This window comes from Eleutherodactylus coqui, chromosome 2 (assembly GCF_035609145.1).
Source record: "Eleutherodactylus coqui strain aEleCoq1 chromosome 2, aEleCoq1.hap1, whole genome shotgun sequence".
NCBI classification, from domain to species: Eukaryota; Metazoa; Chordata; class Amphibia; order Anura; family Eleutherodactylidae; genus Eleutherodactylus; species Eleutherodactylus coqui.
Genome location: NC_089838.1, coordinates 277887466 through 277903311, shown reverse-complemented (window position 1 = coordinate 277903311; position 15846 = coordinate 277887466). Strand labels below are relative to the sequence as shown.

At 42.8% G+C, this 15846-nt stretch overlaps 1 protein-coding gene across 3 annotated transcripts in view; it reads right to left on the bottom strand.

The window, feature by feature from the left end:
- SLC23A2 (solute carrier family 23 member 2) overlaps window positions 1-15846 on the bottom strand; it is a 124463-nt gene that overhangs the window by 8037 nt on the left and 100580 nt on the right. For all 3 annotated transcript variants that reach the window (XM_066593062.1, XM_066593063.1, XM_066593061.1), the window contains 5 exons: window positions 8405-8552; window positions 7048-7153; window positions 4719-4848; window positions 4494-4631; window positions 998-1093 (listed from right to left, as the gene is read on the bottom strand). In XM_066593062.1, coding sequence (XP_066449159.1) covers window positions 998-1093; window positions 4494-4631; window positions 4719-4848; window positions 7048-7153; window positions 8405-8552 — 618 coding nt within the window. The remainder of the gene's footprint in view (window positions 1-997; window positions 1094-4493; window positions 4632-4718; window positions 4849-7047; window positions 7154-8404; window positions 8553-15846) is intronic.

The following is a 15846-nucleotide window of genomic DNA, read 5'->3' as shown; positions in this document are numbered from 1 at the left end:
AATTCACACACAAATAATCTTTCAAAAGATCAGCGATCGTTTTGCATAAAGTACTAATAGGCACTAACTGCTATTTGTACTTTATCGGTTTCATTTGCATGCAAATGAGCTTCTGGGAGCTGTTGCAGAACTGAGCAGGAGGTCTGAGCTCTGCAATTAGCTCCATTGTTTGGCCAGGAGTTGCTAAGAGAAAACAATGTAATCTCTAGCTCCCCGTGGAGAATTCAGCACCATGGACAGCATACACAGCCTGAGGACCTGCTTATCAACTGTTTTGCTGAACAATGGTTTTCAAGCAGAACTGAAAACCGTTGTTCGGCAGAAAACTGAAAAATGGGCACATTTAGACAACGATTATTGCTCAAAAGATGGCTTTTGAGCGAATTTCGAGCAATAATCATTGTGTCTAAATGGGCCTTTAAGGAAAATCCTAAAAACCTGTCAACTGGCAACTAAGTGTTAAAAAATAGTCTGCTACTTCCAGTTCTGTACAGAATACATTTCAGTAATCTCATTAGCATCACCAGCAGGATCACAATGACAAACAACATCTATATATGGAGAACAAAGGATCCACCACTGATAATGGGTGACGATCACAGCTCACCTCCTCCCCCCTCTCAATCTTTGTTCCAACATATTAAACAAAACAAGCCAATTTGTGTTCCAAATGGTGACCACTGACGTGTTTTTGACGAGGTGTCAGCGGTCACTATATGGAACACCTACTGACTTGATTTTTCAATATGTTGGACTAAAGACTGGAGTTTTGTCCTCTCTACTACGCTGGACACTTGTATCGTTTGGACTAAACTGTGGCCCAGAACTTTTTCTTGACTTTTCAATAACCTGTCAGTTATGATAACATGTTACAGCAAGTTGAGGTTGGGTTCAACTTTGCTACATCTATGGAAGGTCAATTCATAATCGCATATCAGCAGAAGGCCACTGCAGCAACCAAGTTACGGTACATCAGGTCTCCCCGTGAAGCACTCACCAGGAATAGTGTTATCCAGAATGAACGCCACACAGCCTCCTACAAACATGGCGGTTGTAAGCAGCACATTTAATACTTGATCAATCTCTGCAATGCCTGGAAAAAAAGAGGACATGTCAAAGTTCCTTCTACAAACATATTTAAGAAGAGCCATAATATTACAATACTTCATGTACTAATCACCACTGATGTGTATTACCCTAAATGAATGCAAAATAATGATATTTCCATTCAATGCTAAAAAAAAGTTAAAATATCCCTTTATTTCTTTATAGTTTAAAAAAAAAAAAAAATGCTGTTCGTCTGTTCTCTACATTTCCCAAATGCGACTTTGAAAAAGCACCAACTTCAGCTCATATACAGGCAATCACCTATTTTTTCTTCAGAGTTTTCAAAAACTTTTCAGAAGCAGCCCAGTTTTTCATTGACCATTGCTTTGCTGCTGTTTATACATCACAGAAGGGGAAATATAGAAACATAAAAACAAATCACAGAAAACGGCCATACACTTACTGACTGAAGTGCATATAGCTGCATCCTCTCACAATGCAGGTAGGCGACTACCAGATGAGGGAGCTAATTGCACCTGTGTGGGACACCGATGAGACAGCCACTCACACTGCCTCTTAATATAGAGGGGGGTGGCTGCGGCCGACGTCAGCATGACAGAGTATGTAATCACATTAGTACTGTAGACCGGGAGATAAAGGTTCTGCAGATGGTCCAGGGGCTGCCTGGGGGTCCTCTGCCCTGCGGGCCCTATAGCAGTCATATGGTCTGCCTCTATTGGTGGCATGCCACTTTTTCCCAAGCTGCCTTACATAGCCCTGCTCCAATCAGCTGCAAAGTAGCATCTGAACGCCTGTCCTTCTGTTGCATGTAGTAACTAGCAGTGTAATCATTTCCCTATTCCTAGAGAAGCCAAATGCCTAATGACAGGCAGTGGACTACAAAGTTGATGGAAAGGTGCCCCATAGTGGCAGCCACTAAAACTTGATTTTCAGTGGTAAAGAAAAATGTTTAACACCTTCCCGACACACATCATACACATATGGCACAGCGGGCCAGTAGTTGCCGCATCCTACTCTACATGTAAGGCGCTGATTACTAGGGGGCTCAGAAGTTAAGCTTGCAGTAATCAGAGCAGGATCATGACTGCACCTTCGCAGTCTTGCTGCAACCACTGTGATGGAGCTTAGCTCCAATCCCATGATTTGACTCTTTAGCTGCTGCTGTTTGGACAGGGAGAGGGCTCCCTCCTTTACCCCATCAGCACTTCTGTCATCTGATCACAGAGTACCGATGGTATCAAATGAGGTCCTCTGGGTCTGCCATGTACGGTGGCCTATGAAGGTCATCACTGATAGTAACAGACTGTACCATTAGTGATGAATGTGACAAATCACACACTTATACATGACATAACTTATTTCAGCCATTAAAAATTCAGGAAAAACTATTTCATTCTGTTGTGGTCATATTAGCCGTTCACGACCCTCAGCGACCCTAAAGGTGAGCTCCCTTCATGTTTTTCGGCTTTGCACTGCTTCTTTCACATTCTATTATATCCTAAATTTTATACTGAGGAAAATAGAGCAGGGTAACCGTCCAGAAAAGGACGACTCTGTACAGGAGCCTTTACCTTATTTCACCTTAGTCAAGGGAAAGAAAATGGGGCTGAAAAAACAAACTTATTTTATAGATATTCAAAAAATCTGATGTAGGACAGGTCCAAAACTAGTGTATCACATCTTTACAAACATGCACGAAAAATGGTGATAAATCAGAACAAGCTGTTCAATAATATAAACATTTCCAGCAAAGTAAGTAACAGCCAGGAATGGAGAAACCTCCAATGCTGGCAGTTTAACCTCTTACATGCTACAATCAATAGCAACTGCAGCATGTAGGCAGATGACAGGGGGAGGGGGCTCTGTCACCCATCAGCACCCCACAATGTACCACTGGGTACCCATGGCAGCTGGAAGCTTGACAAAGGACTCAATGTCTGCCATGTAACTCAGCATATTAGGCCTTGCCTCTTATGAAGTCTAATAAGCTGTCATAGGCTTAGTAGAACGGCAACATAAGTAATGCAGTGTACTATCCTACTGATCGACTCATCGCATCTTTAAGTCTCCTTTATGGACTAAAAAATAGTGTCAAAAAATCTAACATATATCACCCCGTCCGTAACGACCCAGACCATGAAAATATTTTTATTTATCCCAAAATGTGAGCGCCAAAAAAGTTAAAATAGCAATGCCAGAATTGCAATTTTTCTTTTGTTCACCTCCCAAAAAAGGAATAAAAAGCAGTCCAAAACTCACATGTTCCTCACACACGGTGCCAATAAAAACTACAACTTTTCCTGCAAAATGCAAAACCTCAAATAGCTCCATTGCTGGAAAAATAAGAAAAATGTTACAGGTCTTAGAACGCAGTGATGCAGATTCAATTGTTTTTCTTTTAAAATGTGTTTTTTTTAATTGTGCTGAGGTTGAAAAAAAAAAAAAAAAGTAAAAAAAAATAAAATATCCACATTAGTGTTATTTTCAAAGCTGTAAAAATGAAACTGAGAAGCAATGGTGGAATTTCGGGACGCTTCTAAAACAATGTAATAAAAGTTATAAAAACACATTATTTGTACCCAAGAGTGGTACCATTAAAATATACAACTCATTCAAAAAAAAACCAAGCCTCCGTATGTCAATGAGTTGCAATGAGACGCTTGGTACTTAAGGCACAAAATCGGCTGGTCCCTAACGGGTTAAATAACCATGGATCTACGTCACAATTCTCATTCTATTTTGCCATACCTAAATTCCAACGGGGAAACCAGAGTATGGCAATGCCTACAAGAGACTGACTGGCTACAGATCTGTATGGGATTAAACGCTGACCATATAATACACGTGCGAACCGCGGATTAGGGTTTGGAACAACGCCTTTCAATGGCATTCTGCTAGAAGAACAAACCCAAAACTAACATAACATTGCCAATCAATAAATCCTTGTATATAATCCGACCTGAGAACAGAACTACTTAGTCAATTAGTACAACTCTTACATGTCTGAGCAAACTTTATAATAAGAGGTATTAAAAAAACGGTCTGCAAATGAGAAATGCGTAATACTTAGCAGTTAGACGCGGCGGAATGTGTTGGCTCTATATGAAGATTTTTATTGCCATCACAACACTGGAAAAAAAAATTTGATGGGGAGGGAAAGGGTAAACGTCTATTACTCAACTTCTTTAAACCCCCCCCTAAGTCCAACGCAGGAGCTCCTGACCCCCCCACAGGTCTGACGCAAGAAGCAGCTGCAGTAATCATGTGCTATTCGCTGACTGGTTTCAACTGAAGCAGCTTCTGGGACCAAACCCCTGCTCAAGAATCAGTGGGTCATTTAAGGAGGTATGGCTGTTTTTTTAACCCATTCCCTGCTCATATAAGTTTATTTCAGTCCCCCTTTAATCTATCAGTTCTGCACTTACCTGTCACCAATGGGTTCTGCTTTAGGTAACTGGGCAGCATGAGCCCAAAGAAAATAGAGAAACCTAGAACAAATAGGTTTCTGGACGAGTTCAAATCGACAAACTGAAGGTTGGAGAGTCCCACAGCCGTGATCATGCCTGAGATGAAGAACATACAACACACGTCAGTCGGTACTGCACTGATGGGTTTTCACTTGGACTGCGTATCGTTGGTCACTGGCTTACCAAACAAGGTGCAGAAGAGGGCGCCAAGAACAGGATCGGGCAAAGAGGCAAACAGGGCACTGAACTTCCCAATCATGCCCAACAAGAGCATGAAGGCGGCGCCATACTGAATGACTCTGCGACTAGCAACCTGCGGAGAAGCACAAGGAGGCTGTGTTAGTACGTAGCCCCATAAATATATATATATGCTCTTTACCAGACTCTAACCTGCTCCATTAGTTATCTGATTAGACCCCTCACGACTGCCCTATACCGCTCCTTCAACTGTCAGCACATGTACATTATAGCAACTCCAGCTGCAATAGCTCCAGCATTACTGCCCGTGACAGCCCATGTAATCTGCTCCCCCCTCCCTGCAGATGTCTATGGGGAAGCAGAGCCAACACACATCGCCATAAGCCAGCAGCTTGTCGGATTTTGCACTTTGAAAACCGCGTTCTGGGGATTTAATTTTTTTAATCACCACTAATATTAATGTGCTATTCAAGGCAACATCATCATCATTTCTAGAATAAAGATAATCTGTCACTAGACGGATCTCCTAAAATTATGGCATGTATTAAATGAGCAATAAGCTAGTGGATGCCCCTGGCTGACAGGAGGAGGGAGGGGGGGATCTGTTGTATGGTAAAGACGTCATGGAAGGACAGGTCCTTAAGGGTGAGGGCGTTAGTTCTGTATGCAGCAGCACCCGGTCATCGGGACATGGAACAGATGCATTAATTTAAAGAGGAACAGTAGGTGGCGCTACAATCATGTTTCATTTACAGAGAGTCCTGTTCACATTCCATTTACCAACAGTTCAATGTACTGTAAGGGTATGTTCACTGGGGCAAAATCCGAACCATTGTTGCTTCACCTGACTAGTGGCGCTGCAGTCACGAGAGGCCGTCAGGTACCAAATGAAAGGCTGCAGCGATAGCACGGGGAATTGGGAGGTAAGGGGAGCCCTCTATGTGCCGAAATTAGCTGTAGATGGGAAAATGCTGCAGAATTTGCCCTGGAATTTTGTGTTGCAGAAATGCCCTAGCCTTTCCGCCCCGTGCGAACATACTCCTAATAAAATAAATGAATATTGTTATTTGTATTGCACCAACTTATTCCGCAGTGCTTTCAGGTAATGTATCCATTACCCCCCACAACCAAGCTGGGTACTCATTTTACAGACCTTGGAAGGATGGAAAGCAGAGTCGGCTACTTGCCCCATGCGGGGATTGAACTTGCAACCTTCAGGTTGTGAGTGAGAGCTTAGGACTGCATACTGCTGCCTTAACACTCTGTGGCACACGAGGCTCAACTCCTAGGGAGCATTCACACGTTTTGGACTACGCTGGGGGAGTACGTCTTCTGCTACAAAATACTGAAAGCTATATTAAGGCGGAAGCCCTGAATAGAACCATTTACTTGCAATAGTCGATACAAACACCACTTGGATGTCAGTTTGACAAGGATATCATTTATTTCCATTATATTTGGAGTATAGGATAGCGCAGTCGGCCAACGACCAGTTTACTTCTCACCCAGGAATGTTGTACTGCATGGTGGCCATCCAAGTGAAATCACGTTTGCCACAGCAAAGGGCCACTGTTTGTTAACTACTTCAAGACCAGAGATTTTTCATTTTTGTTTTTTCGGCCTTGCCTTCCAAAGCCATAAGAGGACTTTTTTTAGTTATAATTTTTAATGGTACCATTTTATGTACCTTATAATGTCATGCAAAGCTTGAAAATTCTAAAGTAGGATAAAATGAAAAAGATATGCAAATCGAGCCGTTGGGTGTGAGTGGGTTAGTTTTTACATTGTTCAAGGCCAATTAAAAATGATATGTGAACTTTGTTCTGTGGGGCAGAGTGATTACAGTGATACCAAACTTATAGATTTTCTTTTTTAAAGTTTCAAACCATTTTCTACATTCCCCACAGGGGACTTGAACTTGAAATGACTTGATTGCTTGTATTATAGAATGCAAAACTTCAGTATTGCAGTATATAGTGATTTTCAATGTTGCCTATTTAGGCCTTCCACAAGCATAGCTTAATAGGCATTTATGCATGGCAGCCCTGGAAGCCTTCACTAGGCTTCAGAGTGCCATGCTAACCTATCGGCACCCTGTGATTGCATCCTGTGCATCCGATGGGACGCTGGAGGGCCCCCCCCTTCAGCTGACTATTTAGATGCAGTCAGATTTGACCATGAAATCTAAATAGTGAACTGCTGTGAATAAAGCTAGTTCCAATTGCTTTCTGCTCTGGCTCGCAGAAAGGACGGCTAATCAGAAGAGACCCCTTTATTTTTATGCATCACACCTCAATGTGTTTTCAGGTCTTACCTTGGTTATTCCCAGAACACCAATGTTGGGACTGGACGACGTAGATCCATTTCCAGTACCAAACATCCCATCCAGCACACAAGACAGTCCTTCTATGAAGATCCCCCTGTTATGTACACGACAGATCAGTTAGAAGATAGTATATACATATATCCATGTTCCTCATTAAAAGGCAGCAGACTTGTCTGTTTCATCGCTCACATCTGTTGGATGCTCAAAGTTTGGTGGAAGGTGGATCCTGAATTGGGCTACTTTGCATGGCTTGGGGCCCGTAACACCGGCCATAAGGCAGGATTTACACGAGCAGGTGCAATATTGGTCCTAAGTACTCGGACTGATATGGCACGGTTAAATCTGTGATTTCTATGCAATTGTAATGTTTTTGCGAAAAAAATACATTTCAGTATAAGTGTTTTTTCACTTAGCGGTTAAAAAAAATGTGTGTGTATGTATATATGTATATATATATATATATATATATATATATATATGTGTTTAAAAATCGTATTGCACTTACATGAAACTGGCAAGTACATGTGAGTTTCATGTGAGTGCGATGCAACTTTAAACTCGCCCATAGCAAATAATGGTCACGTTTTCTGTGATATTGCTGAACAATAGCATATGCTCAGTTTGCCCATCTCAAAGCCTTGCTAGGAGAGGGAGGAAAGAAAAAAAGAAAATAAAAAAATTGTGTAACATACAAAACTCACATGGGAAAATCACCCATGTAAGTAAGGCCCAAACGTTGTCTGAACCAGGCTATCTAGGTAGAAACATCTGATAAGGTAATGTGCATAGGGGTTGCCAAAACACCCATGATGGCAGATGTCAAGTGGAAAGGGCATGTTAGATTTCAACATGCCAAATCCTCTGTTCCAAATGAACCAGCAGCAGCTTCTGGAAAATTCCATCATCTCCTACTAAGCGGAGGTCTTAATTGCCCAACACTTGTGTCCAAACTCAATACCACTTGTGAAAGCTGCCCTGGCCAGTCCAGGTATTTGATATTTATTACCTCAAAGACACCCGATACAACTTATGAAGCCCTTGATTATTTGTATCAGGTGTGTTTGATTTAACACCAAATTTACCAATGTGTTCACTTATGAAGGAATAATTCTAAGACTGCCGTAGTCACAAGTGTAGCATTTTGTGTTGATTTGTAGAAACTACACTCGCCCTATTAGTTGTGCTGAGCGACTTAAATTGTTGTTTGATTGCTTTTATTAACCAAACTGTAGAAAGTTTGTAAATTTGGCAAATAAACCTAATTTGCAGTGGAGCTTGAATAATTTTGATTGCAGCTATATATCACACACAACATACGTATAAGAGTTAAAGAAAAGTGATTAACCTATTAATGGCATGTATTGGAGGAGGCGGAGCACAAGACAACCGGGCACAGGCATAGTAATCGCCAATGGACTCAATAATACTTGCTACTACAGCACTCAGCATTCCAATGACCCCCGCAGCAGACACTGTAGGAAGACCCCACTGAACTGCAAGAGAACACATGGAGGAGCTATTAGAGACATAACAGTAAAAGGTTAATATTTTTAGCTGAAGCAAGGTAAAGCCATAAAAGAGTTTCAGTAGGATCACATTACTGTCAGGTGTAGTACAGGGCTGACTCAAGTCCCAATGACCTTGTTCATGGCGCAATAGTGTCAACATTCTCTCTGCCCTACAAATGAGTCAGAACCAAAGTTATCATTAAACAGACTAACTGGCTGATAACTTATGGTGACACACGTGACCCTCATGACAAGATGAAGCTACGTCTTGAAATCCCTTTCTTTGCATTTCTTGTGAAAGCGGTTCCGCAAAACAGTGTGACATTGTGCAAGAGCCCAACCCGGCTATAACTGGCACTTTGTATGGCACTCCTTGGGCTCTTCCACACAGGTAACCGGTAACCCACTATGGTACTTAGGAATGACCAGTCATTGGGGACAAAACATGTTCAAGTCTGATGTTCAGAAAATGAGTGATACAACTTAAACCGCTTCCCAATCTATAACCAAGACAGACCAGAAGAGGAAAACCGTGGCGCCCCCTAGAAGGAGAGACGCTGATTCTAGGAAATGGATGAAGGATGGTGCCAACTAACTGGTACTGTTGGCCCAGGTGAGCCACACTAGAGGAAGGGGCGTTTAGGCAATTTGGAGAGAGCAAAGAACTGCAGCTAGGAACAAGCTTCTTGCAACGGAAATCAAAATGCCAGAAAAGTCTGCATTGCAAGAAGGTCGCACCGAGCCCCTATATCTACAGCCAGGAATATAGTTAGTAATGACAGAGCCCCATAGACCGGTTACCACAATGTATCCAAACCAAGCTATGCTTCTGTGAGTCCCAGGCAGAGATCCATCCACTCTGCCCATCACTTCATATGAAGATTTAGGGGCTCCAAGCTCTTCTACAGAGTCATTGATCAAAATAAACAGAGCAACCCTAAGCATTATTTAAAGGGGCATTAAAGAGGGCATCATTAGGATAGGTCATTACTTTATGATCAGTTAGACCCTCCCTGATCCCAAGAATGGAGGGGCTGCATCATCGATTTGGCAGTGTTGCATCCCCTTCACAATTATTCCTTGCACAGGGGCGTCCCCAGCTCCCGGCTGTGCTGCACTCCTACTGCAGAGGGGGGCGCTGGGCATGGGCTGCAATGCTGTTGAATCAATGCTACAGCATCTGTATTCTTAGGATGTGTGGGGAGCCCTAGAGGTCAGACCCCACCTATACTTTATTAGGGCTATTTAATTAAAGCAGTTGCCTTTTTAAATAGAAGCCAGCCCAGTGATTAGCCAACAGCTCTTACCAAACATAAAACATTTAGTGTCGGCCATACAATTGAACGGCTGCCCATGTAACATATGGACAGGTAGGATCAGCGGTTACATAACACTCTGTACTAGTTCAGAGGGTCCCAAGCAGGAGACTTTCCTCCATGACCTCCTTACAGGGCATACAAAAAGGGTTGTGATCCTGAGACAATGCCTTTAAGACTAGTCATTGTTTGCAGCAGGGTAGAAGAGCCTGAAGTTAAATGCCAACCTAATAATTTGGCATGTGTGGTTGTCTCCTGTCATTCATGAGATTTTGGTCAGGAAGGGTACCATTTCTCCTTATGAAGAGCACTTAGAAGGTGTGAGGCCATGCATGCTCCTCTGGGTAATATGCAAATTAAAGATTGAATACCTCTGTAGCGCCGCCTATTGGAAGGCAGCATTTCTGCAAGTCAATATCAGATTTTTTTTTAAACAAGCCTTCTAACAATGACTGGGAATTGTGAGCCAAAGCCAGAATAACCATGTCATAATAATTGCCATTATGATTTCCTCACACTCCTCAGTCCTAAACCATAGAAATAAAAATGTGACATCCATTTGGCTTTTAACATAACCCTGTCATATGGTAACCTTGCATAAGGAGCATATCCTAAAAATAAATACGGATAAAATATAAGTCTTTGAGTTCCCTTCTGCTACAAATCTATGCCGAAATTCATACTAGTAGTTACCCAGTAGGGATGTACCGAGAAATGATAGGGCCTCATAGAAAAGCCTTAGAATGGTCCCAACCCTACAGTTAATATGGCATAGTTGGTATTATAGTTTGTAATTTTCTAATTTTGCAAATCGTTTTTCACTTTGCGCAACTGTAAAATAAATAATAAAGCTCTGAGTTACCTGCAGTCACCACTAGAGGGAGCTCAGCACATATGGCTTTTCACTGTACGAATAATCTCAATGCGGTGGGCTCCCCCTAGTGGCTACTGCAGGAAACAACTGACTGTCAGGAAGCAGAACAAGCAGTTCAGTCCTTTCTACTACAACCACATAAACAGCTATATGATCTGCCTCCATGGTAGGCTGCCCAAGTTTCCAAACAATTGATATAAAAGTTTAAAAAACAAACAGAAGGGGCGACTCAAGAGGTTATATTCCATGTTATTTTCAGGCAGATTGCTCTATAAGGGCCAATACTTCGGTTTTCACTGTGAGATTTGCAAATTTCATCAAAAGTACAACTTTAAAAAAAAAAAAAAAAAAAATTTTTAACAGATGTATCTTTTTTGTAGTGACCAAAACAACATATTAAGTGAATATACAATGTATACAATGTTACCTTGATTTCTACAAGAACCGTTGTCATAGAATGATGCGTCCTGAAACCAGCGTTCGAAAACACAAGATATGCAAGCCCCTGTGTACACTGCTCTAATGGAGGGAAAGCCACAAGCGGTGATATTAACGCTGTAACGGCAAAAGTACAAGGTGATTTCTAACGGGCTTATCGTCTCCAGTACATTCCCAGAACAGCCAGTGGGGGGCAGTAACAAACACGTCAACAATATTACTACCCCTTTTATTGGGGTCTAAACAAGCACAATAGGGGGCAGAGCAGTGTACACAGAGATTGCTGTCTAGTGGAAGGGCTCTGCTTTAACCCCATGCCAGCTGTCAGAGGTCCAGCAGAGCATGGTTATTGGGGGGTAACATTAAGGGGCTTCTCTTTTCAGTTCATGTTATACACAATGGGATAGGATTCCTTTTTACTTTGTATCCCACCTATCAGACTCTGTTCACACTGCATTGGGGGCATTCCCATATGTATACGTCTTACGTATGCCACTGTATAGACATTTGTGGCTCATAGGCTCCCATTGGTGTACTTTTTCTAGGATACCACTGTATTAAATAAGGTAGCTGACCATACAGTTAAAGTACATCAACAATGTACTCGCCTACCAAAAGTAATTGGACACCTGAGCAGGAATCAGAAGTAGTCTTTATTTCCATATGTAAATACTCTTTTGGCTCTAATGACATCGGATACTGTGCGTGGTATACTTTCTAGTAATGTCTGATAAACTTCAGCTGATGTTTCCCTCCATTCATCCTGCAAACGTCTGGCGAGTTCTCTCATTGATGCATCAGTCTGTCTACAATAGTGCAAGGAGGGTAGTCATTGGACCAGTGAGCAATGGAAGAACGTTCTATGGAGTGACGAATCATGCTACGCCATCTTCACATCAGATGGACGTACCTGGTTGTCGAGGATAGCTGGGGAATGCCATTTGCCTGAGTGTGTTGTGCCAACAGTCAAAGGGGTATTCCGGGCACAGACTAACATTATACAATCTAATGTACATCAATACAATAAGTCATTATGTAATAAGTTCACTGAACCAGGTCAAGTTACTTTTCTCATTTTTCATTTTCTATCAAATGACCCTCCGCCTGAAAAATATCTTCACTTCCTTTGACATCTTTCCCACAATTACTACTTCCTCCCCTATCTATAGCTTCCAACATCCTGTGAGCAGTGCATGATGGGAGGGCAGCGGTGGAAGCACTGCGCTGTATTATTCATGTGCAGCTCAGAGTGCCGGAAGGCCCTGTCTGCCTACTTCAGCAGCTTCCTTTGCACTTTGGAGGGAGGTTGGTGCTAGTAAGTTGTAGGACCCGTGAGCTGGGGGCAGAGCTACAGTGCTGGCCGGTAAACAAGCTCTATGCATGCTGGGAGTTGTAGGTAGTCTGTTGTTGTGTTTACTACAGAAGTGATGCATGTAAACACAGCGGCAGCTCAGCAGCTGCATGAGACGAAGAAGAGGGTCCAGAGCGGCAGATAAAGGTACAGTTTGGCATTATTTAGCTGTACCTCCTGTATTTCAACATTATCAGAATTTCTGCTTTGTGCGCGGGAAACCCCTTTAAGTACGGTAGAGGTTAGGTTCCGGTCTGGGGATGTGTTACGTGGCATGGTCTCAGTCCGTTGGGTGTAGTGACAAGAACCGTGAACACGGAGGTGTACCCTGACATTCTAGACAATAATATGGCAATACTCTGAGAATGGTCAGCAATACTTCCAACAAGACAACACGCCTCGTCACACATCCAACGCTGTTTTACGTTGGTTTGAGGACATGGCTGTTCCACAACTGGACTGGCTGCACAGAGTACCGACCTGAACCCTACTAAATGTCTTTTGAGATAAACTGGAACATCTGGTCAGGAAATATGAACAGTGTCCATCTTCTTTGACAGAAGTCGACATGCGTTTGCAGGATGAATGGAGGGAAATACAAGCTGAAGTATATCAGACGTTAGTAGAAAGTTTGCCAGGGAGAGTATCTGATCTCATTAGGGCTGAAGGAGCCCAAATAAGTATTAATATATAGAAATAAAATGATACTTTTTGATTCTTGCTCAGGTGTCCAATTACTTTCGGTAAGCTAGTGTATGACAAAGGGACACAAGTCATACATCAGGTCAACAGGGACTTATGGAGCTTTCTTGGCCAATGCACCAAGCATAGTAGAACAGAGCCTTACACTGCAGCAGTACAGTTTATTATGTTACGTCTGGCGGCAAATATGCAGTTTATTAGTAGGATGAAAGCTTAAAGCGTAGCTCCACTATCTGGCGTCACAAGTTTACATTTAGAGTTACCTGACATTTCAGTTACGGCCTGATCTCATTAAGATAGATATTCTACATTCTGATTGCTGCTGCTTAGAGCCTCCCCTCCCATCTCCAGTCTAGGCATGTCCTGCTTATTCAGTGTCTGCACAGCTATGTAATGGAAGACAATCATGCCGTCTCAGCATAGTACACAGCAGAGTATACACAGAGGGGCAGCGCAGGGCTCGTTCACATTCGCGCTATGGGGTTACAGGAGCAGTAAACCGGCACCCACCAGATGAACTGATCTGTCTTATGACTGAACCGAATGGCATTGAACATACTCCACCAACCATAATGGGATCCGGTCAGCTTCCGACCAGCGTTTTACAGGACAAGATACTGCTGCATGATGGGCTTTTATCCTGTTTTTAGCCGAATTGAGCAACGGGGGTCCCAAATGAAATCGCCAATGCGGATATGAAGAGACCCTAAACTGTTGGTGGCAGGGTGGAGCACACAATGCTGATGCCACTTGTGAAGGTATCAGAATGGTTAATGAGACATTAGCGGAAAAACAGGTAAAATGGCGGGCATCTTTCGTTAGAACTGAGACACGGTATATGTCCCCTTAGACTCTTATGGTAAAGAGTCAGATTTTTCGTGCCATGCGCTGACATCACTTGGCTCCCCGTTATGTCCGCTAATACCACCATAACTTATTTAATGGTGCTGTGGGGATGTGACAGGTTCCCTTTAAGCTTAAACACAAGCACGTGGCAAATCACAACTGCCGATAAGCATTCTTCTTTTTATGGTGGTACTCTTCAGTTGGGGGCAGAAAAGTGGCAAATGAGGTTTAACTCTGATAAATGTAAGATTCTGCACATGGGCAGAGGAAATACATGTCACCATTACACACTAAAGGGGAAACCACTGGGGAACACCAACATGGAAAGGCATTGGGGATTTTAGTTATCTGTAAGCTTAACTGGAGCAACCCGTGTCAGGCAGCTGCTGCCAAGGTGCTATGCAAATGGAATGGGCAGACTAGAATACCCAGAGGAGTTATCAAAATTTGTGTTATTTAGTTTAGAAAAAAGATGGCTGAGGGGTGACCTAATAACTATGTATAATATATCAGGAGACAATACAGAGATCTCTGCCATTATCTGCTTATACCCAGGACTGTGACTGTAACAAGGGGGCGTCCTCTACGTCTAGAGGAAAGAAGGTCTCTACATAGACAGAGGGGGGTTCTTTACTGTAAGAGCAGTGAGACTATGGAACTGTCTGTCTGAGGACGTGGTGAGGGTGAATTCAATATAGGGGCCTAGACGCCTTTCTTGAGCGATACGATATTACAGGTTATAATCATTAATACCCACAGAAGGGTCGGTGGTTCTGGGATTATTCTGATTACCAGATTGGAGTCAGGAAGGAATTGTTTTCACCCTAAATGGGGAAAATTGGCTTCTACCTCATTGCGGTTTAGCTTTTTTTTTGCCTTCCTCTGGATCAACATGGGGGGTAAAATGCTGAACTGAATGGACAGGTGACTTTTTTCAGCCTTACATGCTATGTTACTATGATATACTGTTGCTGAATATCGGTGGTAAGCACAAAGTAAGGTTAGGAAAGCACAGCACTGTTTTTTCAATGCAATCCAAAATAAAGTTATTGGTTTAATGAGTAATGACAATATGAATGCTGAAAATCAGGTAATGCTGTATATCACATCAATTGTCACCGCTGCCTGTCGGTCCTCCTGGACGTTGTCACACCAATCAGACTGCTACAAGAGCAGAGGTTTCCTAGCCTTCCAACCAGGACTCTCAATGTTCATTTTTTTATGACTGATGAGCAGGGACCCACCGCTCAGATCCCCATCAATCAGCTGATTCCTGGGACTGCTGTCACTGCGGTAAGTACTGATCATAGGGAGGAATTCAATGGGAGCTGCACCTGTAGTACCAACCCAGGCTGCCTGACTGTGGTCAGCACATTCAATGGAAGTTGAAGCCACGTGACTTGTAGTCACAGCCTACCATCGGCTTCATCCGAGGTTTATAAGGGTGTAATAAAGGCAGCGAATGGGTAAGTAAGACTTTCTGGGACATAAAGAATTCTGTAACTTGTGCAAGAAAGAAGAGTCCCACCGTAAGGCCTCATGTCCACAGGCAGAATGGATTCTGCAGTGGGAGCCCTGCGGAAATGACTTGTGGGTGATCGTGGATGTAATGATTGCTCCAAGCGAATGTAAGCAAATGCACTGCAGATCATCCCTAATTTATTTTAGCCTTCAAATCCGCAATGCATCCACAATTGAATTGCGGATTGTTCACACCCATTGACTTCTATTGAGCCCAACCGCACTGAAATG